Here is a 20,415-nt window from a genome sequence, read left to right as displayed (position 1 = left end):
GCGTTTCAGCAATACAACATACAAAAAATATAATTTAAAGAAAATGTTGAATGTCTACACGTTAAAATAAAAATATACGATGACATTAAAACGAATTGAACTGAAAACACAATACCAAGAAAGTTGCAGAAGAAGAAGGGCTATTACAATAAGCGATTGCTTGATAGCGTGATAGCCCGGTGGAAAGGGAAGGGTAGGGTGTGGATGTGATGATAACCAAACAAATGGTGATGGTGTTGATGATAATGATAATGTTGATGATAATGATGATGGTAAAAATGAAAATGACAATATGCTGATGTAAATATGTCTGACACAGAAAGCTCATACATTTAAACGGGAGTTATAAAATATGGTGCTGGATGTTTTCTAGGAATGTAAAGATAATATTGAATAATATTTCAGCACTGGAAATAGATCAAACAGTGTACTCTGATAGAAATATTTTCTTCGTATTGAATTTAAATGAATTTAGAGTTTTACACGAGTTGGTCGAGTCTGGGGGTGCATTCCATAAATCTGGACCATGATGTTGATTTATGCAGAATAACTAATTTATGATTTATCACATGAAAGTTTAATGAGTTCCGAGTAGGGAAATGATGGAAAGTTTAATTTAATACCAACAAATATTACAATACTCTGATGGCTCAAAATAGGTCGGATTAGTATCGATGAAAACACGTTTGATGTCAGTTTGGCGGTGTTCCTGCAAGCAACATAGCTTGGCAAAACATCCGAATTCACGGATTTCACTCATCCCTGCAAGAAAATACTTTCCTCGTATCTGGAATGCGTGGAAACATTAAGAGGGGAAAGAAATCAAATTAAATGGGCTATTTTATTCACTTCATTGGCCTAATTATACATCATCTGTATATAAGTTTATTGTCCATTTATCAATGATAAGAATATTTTCAATTATCAGATACGAAAGTTTTCCAACTGTGGTGCGTTGTGGTTCGATATCGAATTTGGAGCCCGCGAGATGTACAAAATTCATAGTCGATAGAAGTCTCTACAATTGCGCCCAGGTTTACCCTTCGTGTGTTATAAATTGGTTTATATGCAGTTTTTCAAAATAGAAGAAACTGTAATCATGAAAGCTATATAAAACGTGTGTGTTATTGTATGTTTAATTGCAATTGGGTCACTTTTATGTAGAGCACAAAGAACCTGTGGTAAAGGATAATGGCCATTTGGACGGTACAAATACATATCCCAACCTTCATGCAATACTGTAGCTCATTGTCACAATACTTTATACTACTTTTCTCAGAAGATATCAATTTCTTTTCCGGTAAACATTTAATCGATCCAGCCTAACATTACAGGCTGGGCCACAATTCCTTTCTTTCTGGGACACTCTGTAGTATAATGAAATTCGTTCACAACCGATTACAGCAGCGTTTTTCAACCGGGGTGCCTCAAGACATTACTAGGCGTCCCGCGAGACAAATTTAGCTATTAAAAATACTTTGGAATGATTTGAAGCAGGATGATTTCAGCCAGCGAAGTGCCTAAATAGCTCCATATTTCGGCGAAAGAGGTGCCCGAATATCTTTCAATATGACAGCGAGAGGTCCGAATATATCTTATATATTTTACATCGAAATCACATGTTTACCAAGATCGATCGCTTCACTCACTTGCAACATTTAGAAACAAGGATGGTTCTAGGCAACGAGATGCATGCCCGATCATATCCTCGGATTCGTATATCGAAGAGATCGGATATTATGATTTCCGTATTCATGTATATTCGGCGGCGAGGTGCCCGCAATCATTTTTTTTAATATCTTATCTAGTGCGTTGATAACATTTTTGTTTGTTTACCATATCAAAAATATCTTCCTGTTTTGCTCATACTTTGGGGTGACGCGAAACGTTATATTTCCGGCTTAAAGGTATACCGACGCTTAAAAACGGTTGAAAAACGCTGGCTTAAAGCATGAAAATCAAGCATATAATCACAGTAGGTATGGTAAAAATGGTGACGCCTCTGATCTGATACGCCTGTCACGCTCCATACCATCATCACATGAATTCATTCACTTTCGTTTCAGCATCAAATGTGACTTGGCATAAACACGAACAGATCATAATGCACTTAAAAGCTATAAGCCGTGCGTTGAATATAATCACCCTTCCATGCAGAGAAATAAGTATACCACCACTTGCATTAATTTTCACGTTAACAAAAATCTTTCATTTCGCGGAGAGGCAATTTCATTTCGACAATATTTCAACTAAGCAAAGTAGTAATTTGCTTTTTTTCTTCTCATTTGCTTGCTTGGTTGAAAATTCAGTCTTGGGAGTAACCCTGCCCCTAGGCACCCCCAGGTCCAAAATTTTAGTGCGCTGACTCTATTTGTCATAACATAAACATGCTGGCACATCAACCTCTCCACGCACGGGCACACACACACACACACACACCCACACACACCACGCACACATGTGTCATCATTACATAGTTGCTAAGATCAGAGGAAACTTTATGACCTATGACAACCTCTTTAACATCGATAGCTAGGATTTTAAAAATGATTGTCCACTTTGCACAACTTCAAATATGCCAGACTGTTACGACCAATGCACTATGGACCTCGTTTGATCTAGAGGCATAAAACCACGAACGGTAAACGTGTACATTGCCCCATGTGTTTGTGAAATATTGAACGGCCGGTTATTAAAAACATAACATACGTTTATTACAAGGAAAATTAGGAAGCTGCAAGTGGTAAGTTATTTTTGTCTCATTCATTTACATTGTTCTTTTAACAGGATACTGGATTTTGTATAATATACATAAATCCCATGATATGACGGTAGTGCTCTTTCACAGTTGAAGTTACTTTAAAATGCAAATAATTTTAATTTAACAGGATACTGGATTTTGTATAATATACATAAATCCCATGATATGACGGTAGTGCTCTTTCACAGTTGAAGTTACTTTAAAATGCAAATAAAGACTTAAGAAATTAAAAGATAGGCGTGTGTCATTATGAAGATTTTTCCGTAAAAAAGCTTTACAAATTACCTTCGTAGTTCTGCTAAACGTAGAGCAAATGGTGTATTTCATATACTTTGGTTTGTTTGTTTTCTGCCTTAGTCTAACGTCTAATAAAGGTCTTGGTCTGAAATTAATCAGCTTATATGACCTACTGTGACCTTGGTCACTAAGACAACTTATTTCAAACAATAGAAAACCTTGCATTAACATTTGATACTAACGTGACCGTACTTCGTCTATGATTCGCCGCAGTGGCGCAGATACAGAAGAAGGGTGGGCATGTGTCCACCCCCTTCTCCATTGAAAGAGAGAGAAAAGAGGGAAAAGGAGAAAGGTGGGGTGCAAAAATAAAGGAGATAGTTGCACCCTTTGCATCCGTTTCCAAACCCTTACCCAATTCGACGGCGTTATTCTTTTGCATTTCACACACCTATTAAAGACCGGTTTCCCAAGCCCCATGATCACCAACACCCCAACAGTATAAGTCACTGATTTTTCTCACAATATCCGCAGGTAATGAGATTTGTTTGTATTTGTTGTCCTGCAAACTTGGTCCGACATCCATATCCATCTTCCTTCACCACAAGTATGTAAGATTAAAATTATCTATATGCTGTTGAAAATATAATCCAATATAATTCGTCGCCTTCTGATCAATTACATCACTTAAATTTCCAAGCCCAATGAAATATCCAATTTTCCCAGTATAAACAATATCAATATAACTAGTATGACCAAGGGCCACGGAGAGCAGACAACTGATGAGTCACTGTCAACGTCGACATCAATGTCCATTCCGTCTAGATATCCATCGATATCAGAGACGATGGCTACCAAAAAGGATGGCTCAAAGAAGACGGACTATGGTTCATTACCGCTTGAAGCTAGTGAACAGGACAGAAAACCACTTCTAGGACCTTCAAAGAAGAATAGTGAGTACAGTAATTCATCACTACCATACTGAAAACATGCTGTCATCAAATTTACAATTGTGATGTATGCGTGCTGTATTTATGTTTTCTTTTTCTTTTTCTTTGTACTATATGGTATATATATATATATATATATATATATATATATATATATATATATATATATATATATATATATATTATATCATTCTATACAACAACAACAAAAATGTCACTTCTGGATAAATTGATGTATGATGATTTAAACTTACACATAAAGGATCAGGGAGATGGAACGGTAATGATATTGACTGAGTAGGAGGTGGCGAAGAAGAAGAAGTCTATAACATTCGTTATCCATGCATGTTCATATCTGCGTCTTATTTAATTTCACAAGTACCTGGGTTCATCCAAGTTCGCCATCAGATGGCCATACTGGTTTTCCTTGGGATGACGGCCGTCTGCGCGATGCGGCAAAACGTGAGCGTTGCCATGGTGGCAATGGTTAACGGGTCTTACGTCACATATGACGAGCCACTCGGGAACGAAAGTTTGGAAGGCGTGGAGACTTGCGCAGAATCTCTAGCGGTGAACTCGACAACTGAACAGACGGTAAACCCGGAGATTAATTGGTATTATTTCATGATTTAATACGAAGTATATCCGAAGTGAACATGGTGAAGGGCATTGTGTAGACGTGTTGATAAAATACGAATGAGGCGCCATCATCACAGTTTACATTCTTGAAGTGGTAAATATTTAATTAAACTCTCTGAACACACCCACAGAGAGATAGAAACTTAAAGGTGAAGACCAGTTCTGGTCATGCGATTGCATTGTGAAAGAAACGTTGTGGAATCGATCAGAAAAGGTTGATCATCTACCATATAAGTATTGGTGTACTGCAAGGTTCTAGAATCATCAAAATAATAAGAAAAATTGGCCCAATCTTGGTAAAGTTACAAGCACTGTACACAGAAAGATGTATATGGGAATATGCGACACGTGCGCGATATCTATCCGGTCCGGATAGATATAATAATTTACCCAATATATGAATTAGTAGGCGGTTTCCCGGTAAAATTTGTATCAGCACGTATTTTAGTCAAAACATATTCTTTCACATGATTGGTAATAAGAGCTTCCATTTTAGTTTTTGAGAGGGGGTGTTTCCAAAAGTATGTCGAGGTCCGTTTCTTTTGTTCATTTCAGGGTCAGTTTCTTTACACTCACGTGTTTCAAAGAACCAGACATTTTAAATGTATGTCCAAAAATAATCAAGGAAACACAGGTATTACCGCTGAGAGTATGTACGATACTTCAGTTCCATATGTCTCCTTGGACTGCCCTTGAGGGAAGTATAACTATAATCGATTAGACCAACTCTTACGAAGGATAAATTCAAATTAAGTACTTACAATCAATATCATAATTTTTTTGGAGAAAATTTAGTGTTAATACAGCTATTTGTTGTTGTATCTGTCGGTAACATTTTGTAGAGTTCTGGCGAGTTTCTGTGGGATACACAAACACAAGAACTACTCCTCGCGGGCTTCTTTTACGGCTACATCTTCACGCAAATCCCCGGCGGCTGGCTTTCTGACAAGTTTGGTATGAAATGGGTCCTCGGGTTTGGATTTCTGCTGTCAAGTGTATGCACTCTCCTGGGGCCAGTAGCTGCTTATGCTGGAACAGAGTGGTACTTTGTAACTAGGTTCTTCAGTGGACTGGGTGAGGTAAGGAAAGACAGACAAGATTGAGCTTCCCCTTCGTATCAAGTAGCCTAGTATGATAACCGAAATGGTTTAACAGTCACTAGAAACATCAGTAAATTATCAATACAGAAAAGCCCCATGAGGACCTACCGAAACTGAATAGCACCATGTAGTAAGTCCATGATTCGATCAAATGCTGTTGACACAGCACAATTAAAAACAGAGCAGGACATTCGAGACAAAAGTTGTGTCTGGTAAGTGGTAACCCTTCAATCTGGTGAAAACTTATTTGGTTTGTCATATCCCTTGAACGTTCCACATACATTCCAAAGGTTCGGCCAACCAAAAGTTTAGGTCAGGTGAAAAAATCATTCTCTTGAACATTTCCACATTTCTGAAAGTTCAAGAGATCGTCGGGTTTGTCAATCTTTAGCCTTGTAAGCCTTCAGTCTTGTGAATGAACCTCCCTCCCCATATCCCATTCGTTACCCTCTTCATAGGCTATCATGATTCTTCTTTCAGGGCGTCTCTTTCCCAAGTTTGCTTGCCATGTGGTCTAAATGGGCACATCCAGAGGAAAGAAGCAGTCTAAGCGTGATCGGTTTCGTAGGTAATGATATGGAAGTATAATTCGCTGCTTAGTTTTCTCCTTATTTCGTTCTAGTGGTATTACAATAACTGTCCATATTCTTTCCCTTTCTTGCAACCTAAGAGGTTTGAAGACAGCTTTCTAATTATTATTCTCGTCTTCATTTTCCTTCTGCTTCATCATAATCATCTTTACATATTTCATCATTATCACTATCATCATCTTCTTCATCCTCTTATTTTTCTTTCTTTTCCCATTTTCTTCTGTGTTCTATATTTTCTTTCTCAACTTCCCCTACTTTTGCCATCTCCTTTTCTCACCATGTTATCTTCCTTGCTAACTAATGAAAGCTTAACCGAAACACTGAAAGCTAAATGTTTATCGGCCATAAAAGAAAAAATACTCGAATAAGGAAGATATATTAAGTTCATAGCATTAATAATATATATTTTATCAAATAAATTAGGAAACATACAAGAATACATTATATATATACATTAGAATATAAAAATTGTAAGGTCTTAACAATTATATAACACTTTAATTTCTTCAGCGTGGTACTGCTCTTCCTCTTCAAGTAAATTTCCTATGAAAATGTTTACCTTAGTAAAATGTCGAAGGTAAAAATTTCAGAGGTAAAACTGCCACAGAGGTACATATGTCAGAAATTATTGATTTATGAATTTAGTACACAAAGAATTTATTTTGTGGGGAAAAAAAAATTTAAATATCAAACGATGTTCCACCGAACTGTGTACTGTACGATAAACAATGGTATAAATACATGTAGCCGAATGTCTCTCTGCCGGGAACCCCAACTCTACTAAGCGTTAATATCTATATTTTGTTTTCCGATTTCAGGATTCAACAGTGGAAATGTGTTGGGTAATGCATTGACAGGATATCTCATTAATCTAGGTGTGATAGGCGGGTGGCCTCTTCCATTCTACGTATTTGGTTAGTGATAATTGCTACTTAAACCTACTGCATTTTCTCTTCTGTTTCACCCTTCTCCCTGTCTTTTTCTTCTTTTTTTCAATACAAAGTTTGAAGGATCCATGCAAAACTAAAATACTGCAAGGGTGTCGGCCTTATCATAATATTTATCTCAATTCTCTGAAAGTGGAAGATTGCATAGGGAGGCCGGCTTATCATATATTAAATCATTCATTTATTGCAACCATAAGTTGGATTTCATACAGTAAAAAAGGCAGGCATATAAATGGTTCACAATATAGTTATATGTATATATACTTTGTACAATAAAACTGTATAAATTGACACTTTAAATACATAGATATGAAAAGAAGAAGAAGAAAAAAAAATACTCAAGAGCAATCGCATTTAAACATAATTATAAGGTACATAGGACTTCACAGGACCAATAATCATATATCAACTGACATCAACGTATTGTCCAACAATTAAAATTGAGAAAGATTTTGAAAGAAAGAGAGAGACGGTAAACCCAAATTGAGTGGTGGTATAATGCATTATCCGTAAAAAAAAAATATCCAGTCAAATTCAATTGGGAATAAATTTGTTACATTCTAAATTATTATAAAATACATATAATAAACAAGTGTGCAATTTTAAGTAAAACATCTATACGGCACCTCAATTCAATATAAAATTGGCAATAATGATTATTAATTAAATTTAATACCCTGTACAAAGTTTGAAGACACTAATAAAACGGTGTCGTATGATAATCACAAATATGTAAAATAGGATTGATGTCTTCTCATTAAAATTATTACATTTGATTAACGAGAATATACTCAATAAAAAGGACAATAAAAATACATTAAATTTGGCAAGATCATTGTAGATTTAACAGACACCAGGGTATGAAGCTATTTTTGTTTCTATTAGTTTTGCATTTGAGAGGGTACAGGTCTTTGCTGTTCCGAAGAGAGTATCTTGTTTCTCTTAGAGCAAAAAGAAGATGGCTTAGCATGTGACTGGGGTTACGAATTTGGGTAAACAAATTAAGGCATAGTTTTTGTCTACGTTCAGAAAGGGATTGGAGGTTAAGAAAGACAAGGGCGTCAGAGTATGATAGTCCAGGTGAAATAATTCTAACTGCCCTTTTTTGGATGGACTCTAACATTTCGGATTGTTCTTTGGTCAGACCTCCTTGAAATACTTGGCAAGCATACTCTAACACCGATCTAATGCATGCCACATAGTATCTGCACATATCAATCTGATTTTAACCTGCCCTTCGTAATTGAACAAGAAGGTACAAGCGTTTTGCTGCTTTAGTGTAGGTTTCTTTCACGTGGGTATGGTGGCCCTGAAGGGACATCGCGAATAGACTAAATCGTGAAAAATATGCGATAAAATTCACGATATCGTCAATTTTATCGCATATTTTTCACGAAGAAATTCACGAAATTGACGATATCGTGAACTTTATCGTGAACTTTTCACGATGAAATTGACGATATCGTGAATTTTATCGTGAAAAGTTCACGATATAAAGTTCACGATATCGTCAATTTTATCGTGTACTCTATCGTGTACTCTATCGTGTACTCTCCTGACGGGCGCTTCGTAAACAAAACCAGCCCTAGTTGGGGGAGACAGAGAGAAGGAAAAAAGGGAAAGGGAAAGAGAAGATAAAAGGAAAGAAAGAATAATAAGAAGAAAAGAGGGAAACGGGGGGGGCGAAGGGCTCTTGCCTCCTCCTCACTCCCCCCCCCCCCCGCCAAAAAATAAATAAGGAGAGAGAGAAGGGAAAGGGAAAGGGAAAGAAAATATAAAAGGAAAGAAAGAAGAAGAAGACGGAAAGAGGGAAACGGGGGAAGGGCGAAAGGCTCTTACCTCCCCCTCCCCCCTCCCGCCATAAAGGGAAAGAGAAGGGAGAGGGAAAGAAAATATAAAAGGAAAGAAAGAAGAGGAAAAAGAATAAGAAAAGAGGAAAAACAGGGGCAAAGGGCTCTTGCCTCCTTTCTTTTCTTTCTTTTCCTTTCTTTCCTATTCTCCCTCTTTTTCGTTTTTCTCTTTCTTTCTTCTCTTTCCCTTTCCTTCTCTCTCTCTCTCTTATTTATTTTTTGGCGGGGGGCGGGGGGACGAGGCAAAAGCCCTTTGCCCCCGTTTCCCTCTTTTCTTCTTCTTCCTCTTCTTTCTTTCCTTTTATCTTCTCTTTCCCTTTCCCTTTCCCTTCTCTCTCTCTCTCTGATTTATTTTTTGGCGGGGGAGGGGGGGGGGGCAAGAGTCCTTCGCCCTTCCCCCGTTTTCCTCTTTTCTTCTTCTTCCTCTTCTTTCTTTCCTTTTATCTTCTCTTTCCCTTTCCCTTTCCCTTCTCTCTCTCTCTCTGATTTATTTTTTGGCGGGGAGGGGGGGGGGGTGAGGAGGAGGCAAGAGCCCTTCGCCCCCCCCCCGTTTCCCTCTTTTCTTCTTATTATTCTTTCTTTCCTTTTATCTTCTCTTTCCCTTTCCCTTTTTTCCTTCTCTCTGTCTCCCCCAGCTAGGGCTGGTTTCGTTTACGAAGCGCCCGTCAGGAGAGTACACGATAGAGTACACGATAGAGTACACGATAAAATTGACGATATCGTGAACTTTATATCGTGAACTTTTCACGATAAAATTCACGATATCGTCAATTTCATCGTGAAAAGTTCACGATAAAGTTCACGATATCGTCAATTTCGTGAATTTCTTCGTGAAAAATATGCGATAAAATTGACGATATCGTGAATTTTATCGCATATTTTTCACGATTTAGTCTATTCGCGATGTCCCTTCAGGGCCACCATACGTGGGTATCCCAGTTAAGTTTGTTATTGAGGTACAAACCGAGTAGTTTAACTTCCTGAACCCTCTCTACTTGATTTCCACCGATGGTAAGATATGGTAAGTTTGGATCGTCTTTCATGAAGCAAACAACCATTTCCTTGGTCTTCATTGGATTTATCTGCATATCATTCAAGTCAGACCAGTGTGTAAGTTCATTGAGGGTATTCTGAATCGTGCCATTATCACCATATGGACATATCTCATACAATGTTGTGTCATCAACATTAAATGAACGGTATTATTTTCTTTTCAAATTATTACTCAAAATGGGTCTGCCATAAAATGGATTTCGGATCTGCTAGTTGTGCGGGTACATCTTAAATGACCGAGCCAAAGATTTAAAAGATGAAATAAACCTTTAGTTTGATGAACCTTCAATCTTGCGGACCGTAGTCCGAGCAAATACATGTACATACACTAATGATGAACAAATGAACTGTCAATCATATTTTGCAGGTACGGTAGGCTGTCTTTGGTTCATCTTGTGGAGCTTTGTTGCCTACAGTTCACCACGTGAACACCCATGGATATCTAAAGAAGAGCGTGAATATCTGGAAGAGGGCCTAAAACATTCCAACGTTAGTTGTACTCTAACGTGATATACACCTAATGCAAGGGCATAGAAAGTAAAGCGTAGGAATTAAGGATGGAGACCAGTTTAAAGACTAAACTTTGTCTGGATCATGCATATATTTTCTTCCTTTTGTGTCATGCAACGTCACCTTTCTCCTAGATAATTGTAAACTTCCATACTATCAACTTGTGTGTTCTTATGTTGTTACATGTGTTTTGTTTCGTTTTTTTTTTTTTTTTTTTTTTTTTTTTTTTTTTTTGTGTTTTTTTTTTGGGGGGGGGGGGAGGGGAAGGGGTAAAAGATTAGTGATATATATAAACATCTGAGCAACAGTAAACCTATTTGCTTGGCCTGTTTTGGAGTCTCCTTAAAGGAACTGCTGGTGTGACCAGCTGTCAGAATTATCTGTTGGTACCTGAACTGACTATTGGTCGCAATGGCACAATATGTACAAAGAAAATAGCAAATAAAATGCCAGGAATGTATAGAATATAGGTAGTAATGGGAACATTTAACTAAGGCAGACCGTTTTATTTCTTTTATCAGATGATAAAACCTGCGGCAGGGGTTCGAGCCCTCCACCTTGTGGTTTACATTTCGTAGACGAAACCACTAGACCACAGCACAACACAACATCATCTATAGTACATCGTTTTTTTTTCTATGTCCACAGACACTGAGACCATCCATACCATGGAGAAGTATCCTCAGTTCCCCAGCCATGTGGTGCCAAGTATGCACTCATTTTCCATTCACGCTAGGCATGTTCACCCTACTCGTCAACCTACCGCTCTACTACAGCGAAGCACTTAATGTTCCCATAGAACTCGTAAGTTTATAGTGCTAAAAACCTTATTCAGGGTGGTTGATTATATTTAGAAAAAGTTATATATTCAATCCAAGAAATATTTTCCTGTGAGCAGATCGAGGCGTGCTGAACAATTTGAGCAAAGACAGGTCGAGTGGGGGAATAATCATAATTGTGCTCACCAATTGCATGATAATTCATGACAAGGCGATCCCCGTGACGGCATCTTCTGGCCAACTTTTGCCATGAACTTCCATAAGCTCATCCGTGGTACAAGTTTGTTGGTACAAATCTTTCTTTTGTTAGTAATCCAATATATACATTTTTTTTAAATCCCGATCTATGGACAGTTTTTGGCAAGATTTACACAAATTGGTAACTAGGGTGTCGGATTGCAGAAATGAATCTCACGAGACATATTTTTAAAATCATTTTAATACTATTTTGTTTCTGTCATTTGATAGGCTGGCATATATTCGGCTTTACCCTACGCCCTGCAATTCGTTGTAATGCTTGTCTTCAGTTACATCTCAGATGCTCTCTTCGCCCGGAGGATACTCAGTAAAATAGCAACCAGAAAACTTATGGCAGCAATAGGTAACGCAATTATTTCTCCTAAAGCTCGTTGCATGCGATCCATCATTTTAAGCGCCCTCTCACCTGCGCTAAACGAACCTGTAAATTAAAGGCAGTGAGCCCATACGCCAGTATACGCCAGTATGGGCATGCATTGATTGCACAGCTCATATTGCGCGTCAAAGACTGTTTTTCGCCGTTCTTCATGAGGCGAATGACGTCTCGCTTTGTGCAATCGATATTTTTTGTGTCATTTTCCCTCACACCCATGCGTCATTAATTTTGTTGACATGATAGGCGTGGGCACTGACGCAATCGCAATAGGGACTTTTAGATTCGCACGAAGACAATGTGGATTGCTACGGTCGACGTCCTTTTAATGCACTGCCCTGAATGGACGTCATACGTATCAGTCCACGCAAATCTAAAAGTCCCTAATAACGCCTCGTGTGCAACGTACGAGCTTTTAAATTTATGATGAAGCTGTCTGTGGGCCGCTTAGTAAATAGTAGTAGGTTAGAGCCCGGTTAAAGGTAAAGACCAGTATTGGAAATGCCCCAATTTCAAAAAATGAAATGGAAGCTCTCATTACCAATCATGTGAAAGAATATGTTTTGACTAATACATGATGATAACAAATTTCCCGGAAACCGCCTACTTATTCATATATTTGGTAAATTTGTTTCTCTCATGGTCTGTGAGAGATATAGGGTAGTCCTATATACATCTTTCTGTGTATAGTGCTTGTAACTTTACGAAGAATGGGCCAAATTTCTTATCATTTTGATGATTCCAGAACCTTGCAGATGCTAGATGCTAGATGATCAACCTTTTCTGATCGATTCACAACGTTTCTTTCACAAAGCAATCGCATGACCATAACTGGTCTTTACCTTTAACAGACGGCTTGGAAGGACGACGTCTCACGAGATCGACATCTGTTTTGCGCACCTTCTTACATTATTGTCAGTGGGTTAACCCGGAAATATTTTCAGTTGTCGGTCTCTAGGGCCGTCAGTCTTGTCGGTCTTGTCGGTCAACTGATAATGGCAATATTTCAATAGAGAGCGTCATTGGCATGCCCAGAAGTTAAAATTCAGGGGGTTACATCGGATTTGGGTGCGAACCCCAGCGTACTATAGACTCAATACAACTTCTTCTTTTTTCTCGGCATTAAAAAAGGGGGTCTGGATATAAGTCAGTGAATAAATGAAAGAGAAAATTAATCGGTACATCGCTAGAGATTCAGATAGTCTTCAATAAATACTTACCACGAATCCTCATCAGTTCACATTTTTTGATTTTTTTTTTCTTAAATAGTTTCTTATATTGTGTTGTTTGTTTGCTTCTTATTGTTTACTTCACTTGTATCTTGTTTTTTCCAAGCAGGTTTTGGATCGGGGGCGTTCTTTCTTATCCTCACCGGTTTTTCACGGTGCAACACTGCTCTGTCCGTGACGTTCTTGACCCTAGCCATGGGTGGGGTCGGCATTTGTTTCTCCGGTCACTTCGTGGCCTTACTGGACATCGCAGGTCCCTTTGCTGGTTCGGCTATGGGAATGATGAACACGGCCGGTACCCTAGGCGGCATTATCGGGCCCTACATCGTCGGCGTCTTGACTGAAATACAGGTTTGGCTAAAATTACAAACAATCACGAGATGATTGCTTATGTCAGTTGTGCACAATCTCTCAGCTATATATAGCTAACATAATGAAAGAAGATTGGAAAATGGTTAGCAATTATAAGTCTTGACTCACCTTAGATTTCATTCACTTTAATCTGAATTGGGCGTATAAAGCGGAGGGCCAAAGTCAGAAAAGAGAGGTTTGCCTGCCACTACCACATAAACCAAGTACACCTTGTTTATTCGAAAGGCTTTATCATAATACATAATATTTGAGAGGTGTTTCTTTTTTGTATTCGTAGCTAACACCCCTAAATCGGAGGGGCCGTCAAAAAGCTGAAACTGAAAAAAAAGTGATTGGACATTTTAGTAGTGCAGAAAGTTCAATAGATTTTGATTTTGATTAGTACTTTCTCTATACTCTGGGATGTTTCAGGAAAAGTGGACATTAGCAGCTCCCCCCCCCCCCCTCCCCGTGATATCAATGTTATTTCCATAAAATATAGATGGTTTGTCTTGTTGTCACTCTCTCCCGCTCTCTCTCTCTCTCTCTCTCTCTCTCTCCCTTTCTCTCTCTCTCTCCCTTTCTTTCTCTCTCTCTCGCTTCCTTTCTATCTCTCTCTCTCTCTTCTCTCTCTCTCCCTCTCTCTCGCACTCTCTCTCTCACTCCCTCTCTCGCTATCTCTCTCTTTCTCTCTCTCTCTCTATCTTGCAAACTATTTCTTACCCAGTCCAACATTACAGGTTGGCAGAAGGTGATGTGGATCATAGCAGGTTTCTACGGATTCGGGGGTTTGACCTTTATCATCTTCGGCACAGTCGAGCTTCAACATTGGGCTAAACAAGACTACCAACCAATCCCAGGCAGTGACGAATAAGCGAGTTTTTGTGAAAACTAATAATGTGAAAGGACTTGCGTATTTTGCAATGTATTCATACATCCAAGTGTAGAACTAAGTTTGAAAAAGAAGTAGTAAGAGTAAATGAAACACAATCTTGGAAAACCGGAAATAATATTGTGTGGTAATGTCCAGCACTGTTCGGTAATAATTTCCATAAGATTTTCTATAAAAGAAGTCCACTGGCTCGTATTCTCCAACTAATTATTCCAAAGCGTTTCTGCCTGCCAAGTTACCTCGTCGATTGGAAAATTTTCTTACTCTTTTGAAGGACAGATGATGTCAAAAGATGAATGAGATCTGGAACATTTTTTAGGGTAGAACCTAGCAGGTCTGAAAAATCGTTTTAAATAATATTTAGAAATGTATGAAATATATTTATATTTTTAATAGAAAAATATGAGACGTATTATGCAGCACTGCAAATCAACAGGAATCAACTTATATTTGGATGTCATCTGACCCTTGAATCATTCTACTATTGTATTAGTCGTTTACTGGAATATCTTGAGAGTTCGTGTGCTTTAATAAGATTAAGAGGCTATGAATTTGAAATAATACCTTTTCTTATTTCTCATTCGTTTTTTTTTTTACATCAATGGGCAATGAGTACATGAGTAGAAATTATGTATGCATGTACTTTTATAAGAATCATGAAGTATTGGTGGGTCGCAGGCATATACGTATTTTCACCTGGGGCTTCAATCTATACGTCATAGTCGCCAAACACTTCAAATATGTAATTTCATAGACAAGTCAAAATATTCAAGTCTGTGACTTCCTCCCCACAATATAAGAAACATTTTTACAATAGTACGCCAGTTATTACATGAAACTCTGCGCTGCAAACACTACAAATGTAGACTATTATGCACAGTAAAGTATATAGATTAAAACATAGTAGATCAAAGGTAAACTAAAAAAATATCGGCAAATCCCTTTTTTCCAAAGACTAATTGGGACTTTTCCACCAGAGTAAGGGCCACACATACTTCTGTCAGTTCTGTGCTCTAATTTGTATAATTACAACATCGACTAGGGAATTTGGATTTCTATGGGAATAAAATGAGACAGATTGAAGAACAGAAATAAATTGTAATGATATCAACTACTCATGGCAGTGCAATAAATATACCCAAAATAATATCAACTTGGCCATCACGAGACTGACAACAGACAAAACAATATTGAATTACAATTATTTTCTTCCGCAACATACAAATCAAACAATTGCTTTTCAGCAATACAACATATAGAAAATATAATAATATTTTTGAATGTGTACACGATAAATAAAAAATAAATGATGACATTAAAACAAAATTGATAACTGATAACACAATACCAATAATTATTCATTAAGAAAGTTACAGAAGAAGAGGGGCTATTACAATAAGCGATTTCACAGTGCAAATTTGTTTAGGGTTGTGCGGTCTACATGTATGTTTTTGTTTTTGCTTATGTTCTACTTTGATTTGTTTTGTTTTGTTGTGTTTTGTTATTGTTTATTCAAATACCATATATCATTTGTATGATTCCTATACTGTTTTTTTTCTGGTGGCTGTCCAGACAAACCCTCTAGGGTTTTTATACAGCAACCTAATTCCTATTTGTTTGTTTTTACTGTCAATATTGTACTATGTTAATCATATTTATGTAAAAGTAATATTTTGATGTCACTGTTTTTTTTACTATGGAATTAAATAAATACTGAACTTGAACTTGAACTTGAACTTGCTTGATAGCGTGATAGCCCGGTGGAAAGGGAAGATGGGGGGGGGGGGGGGTAGTGGGTGTGATGATAACCAAACAAATGGTGATGGTGTTGATAATGGTGATGATAATGATGATGGTGAAAATGAAAATGAAAATGAAAATATGCTGATGTAAATATGTCTGACACACAAAACTCATACATGTATAAGTATACGGGAGTTATTAAATATAGTGCTGGATGTTTTCTATGAATCTGAAGTTAATATTGAAGATTATTTCAGCACTGGGAAAAAAATCAAATAGTGTACACTGATAGAAATACTTTCTCCGTATGAAATTCAAATGAATTTAGGGTTTTACATGATTTTGTCGAGTCTGGGGGTGCATTCCATAAATCTGGACAATGATATTTTATTGATTTAGGGAGGATAAATAATTTATGATATATCACAAATAAGTTTAATGAATGCCGATTATAGGGAAAGGATGGATAGTGTTATTTATTACAAAAAATATTACTATACACTGATTGGCTCAAAATAGGTCGGATTAGTATCGATGAAAACACGTTTGATGTCAGTTTGGCGGTGTTCCTGCAAGCAACATAGCTTTAACCAACCCTTGGCAAAACATCCGAATTCACGGCTTTCACTTATCCCTGTAAGAAAATACTTTCCTCGTACCTGGAATGAGTGAAAACATTGAGATGGGAAAAAAAATCAAATTAGATGGGCTATTCAATTCACTTCATTGACCTAATTATACATCATCTGTATACTTTATTGTCCATTTATAAATTATAAGCATATTTTCAATGATCAGATACGAAGGTTTGGATCCATTTATCACACTTTTCCAACTGTGGTACGTTGTGGTTCGATATCGGATTTGGAGCCCGCGAGATGTACAGAATGCCCTCACCCAAATAAATTCATTCACCTTCATTTCAGCATCAAATGTGACTTGGCCTAAACACGAAAAGATCATAATGCACTTAAAAGCTATAAGCCGTGCGTTGAATATAAACACCCTTCCACACAGAGAAATAAGTATACCTTTGTTGCGCGCAACACCACCACTTGCATTAATTTTCACGTTAAAAAAAAACTTTCATTTCGCGGAGGGGCAATTTTATTTCGACAATATTTCAACTAAGCAAAGTAGTAATTTGCTTTTTTTCTTCTCATTTGCTTGCTTGGTTGAAAATTCAGTCTTGGGAGTAACCCTGCCCCTAGGCACCCCCAGGTCCAAAATTTTAGTGCGCTGACTCTATTTGTCATAACATGAACATGCTGGCACATCAACCTCTTCACACAGGCGCGCACACACTCACACACACACACCACGCACACATGTGTCATCATTGCATTGTTGCTAAGATCAGAGGAAACTTTATGACCTATGACAACCTCTTTAACATCGATAGCTAGGATTTTAAAAATGATTGTCCACTTTGCACAACTTCAAATATGCCAGACTGTTACGACCAATGCACTATGGACCTCGTTTGATCTAGAGGCATAAAACCACGAACGGTAAACGTGTACATTGCCCCATGTGTTTGTGAAATATTGAACGGCCGGTTATTAAAAACATAACAAACGTTTATTACAAGGGAAATTAGGAAGCTGCAAGTGGTAAGTTATTTTTGTCTCATTCGTTTACATTGTTCTTTTAACAGGATACTGGATTTTGTATAATAAACATAAATCCCATGATATGACGGTAGTGCTCTTTCACAGTTGAAGTTACTTTAACATGCAAATTAAGACTTAAAAAATTAAAAGATAGGCGTGTGTCATTATGAAGAATTTTCCGCAAAAGCTTTACAAATTACCTTCGTAGTTCTGCTTAACGTAGAGCAAATGGTGTAGTTCATATACTTTGGTTTGTTTGTTTTCTGCCTTAGTCTAACGTCTAATAAAGGTCTTGGTCTGAAATTAATCAGCTTATATGACTCACTGTGACCTTGGTCACTAAGATATCTTATTTCAAACAATAGAAAACCTTGCATTAACATTTGATACTAACGTGACCGTACTTCGTCTATGATTCGCCGCAGTGGCGCAGATACAGAAAAAAGGTGGACATCTGTCCACCCCCCCCCCCTTCCATCGAAAGAGAGAGAAAAGGGGGAAAAGAAGAAAAATGGGGTGCAAAAATAAAGGATATAGTTGCACCCTTTGCATCCGTTTCCAAACCCTTACCCAATTCCACGGTGTTTTTCTTTTGCATTTCACACACCTAATAAGACCGGGTCCCCCAGCCCCATGGCACCAGTACCCCCAACAGTATACGTCACCGATTTTTCTCACACTATCAGCAGATAATGAGATATGTTTTTTTTTTTTTTAAATTGGTCCGACATGCATCTTCCCGCACCACAAGTATAGGATTAAATTTTCTATATGCTGTTGAAAATACAATTCAATATGATTCGTTGCCTTCTGATCAATTGCATCACTTAAAGGTGAAATTCAAAGAAAATATGTGAACTAATGTATCACTAGAAACTGGTAAGCTAACAGATGGCCATCGTACAAGTTTTAGGTCAACTACATATCGGGTTATTTATTTAAAAAAAATACAAATACAACCACCTCCATAGCAGCTGGGATATACGAGAGATTAGCCGGAAAAATAACGATGTTTTAATGACGTCACTATATGGACCAATACTGCCCAAGCAGACGACATCCCATAACGAATGATACATAATTGCAAAGCTTTTATTTGTCAAATTATAATGGGTTTAGTGTATATAAAAGTAACGGCATGTCAAACCATTCCAAAGGGGGTATGACCCGATTCTGATAACTGAAATCGTTTGCTTGTAAATACACAGGATAGGGGTTAATTATTAATCAAAGAAACCAGACTTTCAAATTGAAAAGCCCCCGGAATGATATTAAGGACGGCATTTGTTCCCTCTTTAAACGCCGAACATACCCGGTGTGTGCATCTGACTATACAATGGCGTCTTATTTTGTTTACAAGCGACAGATTCCTTTATTTTTGTATCGCTGCATTTGTCATCAAAATAAAACCATGCGCGGGGTTTAGAGTGAGGCAATAGATTATACATTTAGCCTGACGGTAGTAAAGTGAGAGAAAGAACTCAAGAGAAGATGAAAACACAGGCACTGAAAATGTGTGAGATGTCATGGGACATCGTCTGCTTGTGCAAATCATGTCCATACTGTGATCTCACACATCTCAGCAGCGTTCGTAGAGCTCTTCAGGTGCTATTCCGGGGCTGTATTTAAGCGTTTTGTAATGTATAATAATCATTACTTCAAATGTTTCCAAGCATTGAATTTTGATAACCTTGCCAAATCAAAGTTTTAACTTTGCAATAATGAAAATAAAGTTAGTTTTTAAAATCAATGAATATCTACTTTAAATTTCCAAGCCCAATTAAATATCCCATTTTTTCAGTATAAAAAATATCAATATAACAAGTATGACCAAGGGCCACGGAGAGCAGACAACTGATGAATCACTGTCAACGTCGACATCAATGTCCATTCCGTCTAGATATCCATCGATATCAGAAACGATGGCTACCAAAAAGGATGGCTCAAAGAAGACGGACTATGGTTCATTACCGCTTGAAGCTAGTGAACAGGACAGAAAAACACTACTAGGACCTTCAAAGGAGAATAGTGAGTACAGTATTAATTCATCATTACCATACATGCTGTGATCAAATTTACAATTTTGATGTATGCGTGCTGTATATATGTTTTCTGTTCTTTTTCTTTGTACTCTATGACATATCCTTTATCATTGTATACAACAAAAAGATCTCACTTCTGGATAAATTGATGTATGATGATTTAAACTTACACATGACGGATCAGGGAGATGGAACGGTAATGATATTGGTTGAGCAGGAGGTGGAGGAGAAGAAGAAGACGAAGTCTATTACATTCGTTATCCATGCATGTTCATATCTGCGTCTTATTTAATTTTACAAGTACCTGGGTTCATCCAAGTTCGCCATCAGATGGCAATACTGATTTTCCTTGGGATGACGGCCGTCTGCGCGATGCGGCAAAATGTGAGCGTTGCCATGGTGGCAATGGTTAACGGGTCTTACGTCACATATGACGAGCCACTCGGGAACGAAAGTTTGGAAGGCGTGGAGACTTGTGCAGAATCTTTGGCGGTGAAC

General features: G+C 37.6%; 2 protein-coding genes across 2 annotated transcripts; both read left to right on the top strand.

Moving 5' to 3' along the window:
• The first annotated feature begins 3,749 nt into the window (after positions 1-3,749).
• On the top strand, positions 3,750-5,690 carry LOC115924663 (sialin-like). Its single transcript, XM_030987386.1, has 3 exons — positions 3,750-3,951; positions 4,328-4,542; positions 5,430-5,690. Exons 1-3 carry the CDS (start codon positions 3,750-3,752, stop codon positions 5,688-5,690), a joined length of 678 nt encoding a protein of 225 aa, XP_030843246.1.
• Positions 5,691-13,313: 7,623 nt separating this feature from the next.
• Positions 13,314-14,969, top strand: LOC115924642 (uncharacterized transporter slc-17.2-like). The gene is made up of 2 exons (XM_030987298.1): positions 13,314-13,627; positions 14,355-14,969. The coding sequence occupies exons 1-2, from the start codon at positions 13,472-13,474 to the stop codon at positions 14,499-14,501; spliced, it is 303 nt and encodes a 100-aa protein (XP_030843158.1). The 5' UTR covers positions 13,314-13,471; the 3' UTR covers positions 14,502-14,969.
• The last annotated feature ends 5,446 nt before the right edge of the window (positions 14,970-20,415 follow it).

Source organism: Strongylocentrotus purpuratus, unplaced genomic scaffold, assembly GCF_000002235.5.
Source record: "Strongylocentrotus purpuratus isolate Spur 01 unplaced genomic scaffold, Spur_5.0 spur5_contig_839, whole genome shotgun sequence".
Taxonomy (NCBI): Eukaryota; Metazoa; Echinodermata; class Echinoidea; order Camarodonta; family Strongylocentrotidae; genus Strongylocentrotus; species Strongylocentrotus purpuratus.
This window is presented reverse-complemented; position numbering and strand designations above follow the sequence as displayed.

Coding starts and splice junctions, on each gene's coding strand:
- LOC115924663 (XM_030987386.1), top strand. CDS start 3,750: ATGACCAAGGGCCACGGAGAGCAGACAACTGATGAGTCACTGTCAACG. Junction 3,952..4,327: donor AGGACCTTCAAAGAAGAATA/GTGAGTACAGTA, acceptor TAATTTCACAAG/TACCTGGGTTCATCCAAGTT. Junction 4,543..5,429: donor ACTCGACAACTGAACAGACG/GTAAACCCGGAG, acceptor AACATTTTGTAG/AGTTCTGGCGAGTTTCTGTG.
- LOC115924642 (XM_030987298.1), top strand. CDS start 13,472: ATGGGTGGGGTCGGCATTTGTTTCTCCGGTCACTTCGTGGCCTTACTG. Junction 13,628..14,354: donor GCGTCTTGACTGAAATACAG/GTTTGGCTAAAA, acceptor TTTCTTACCCAG/TCCAACATTACAGGTTGGCA.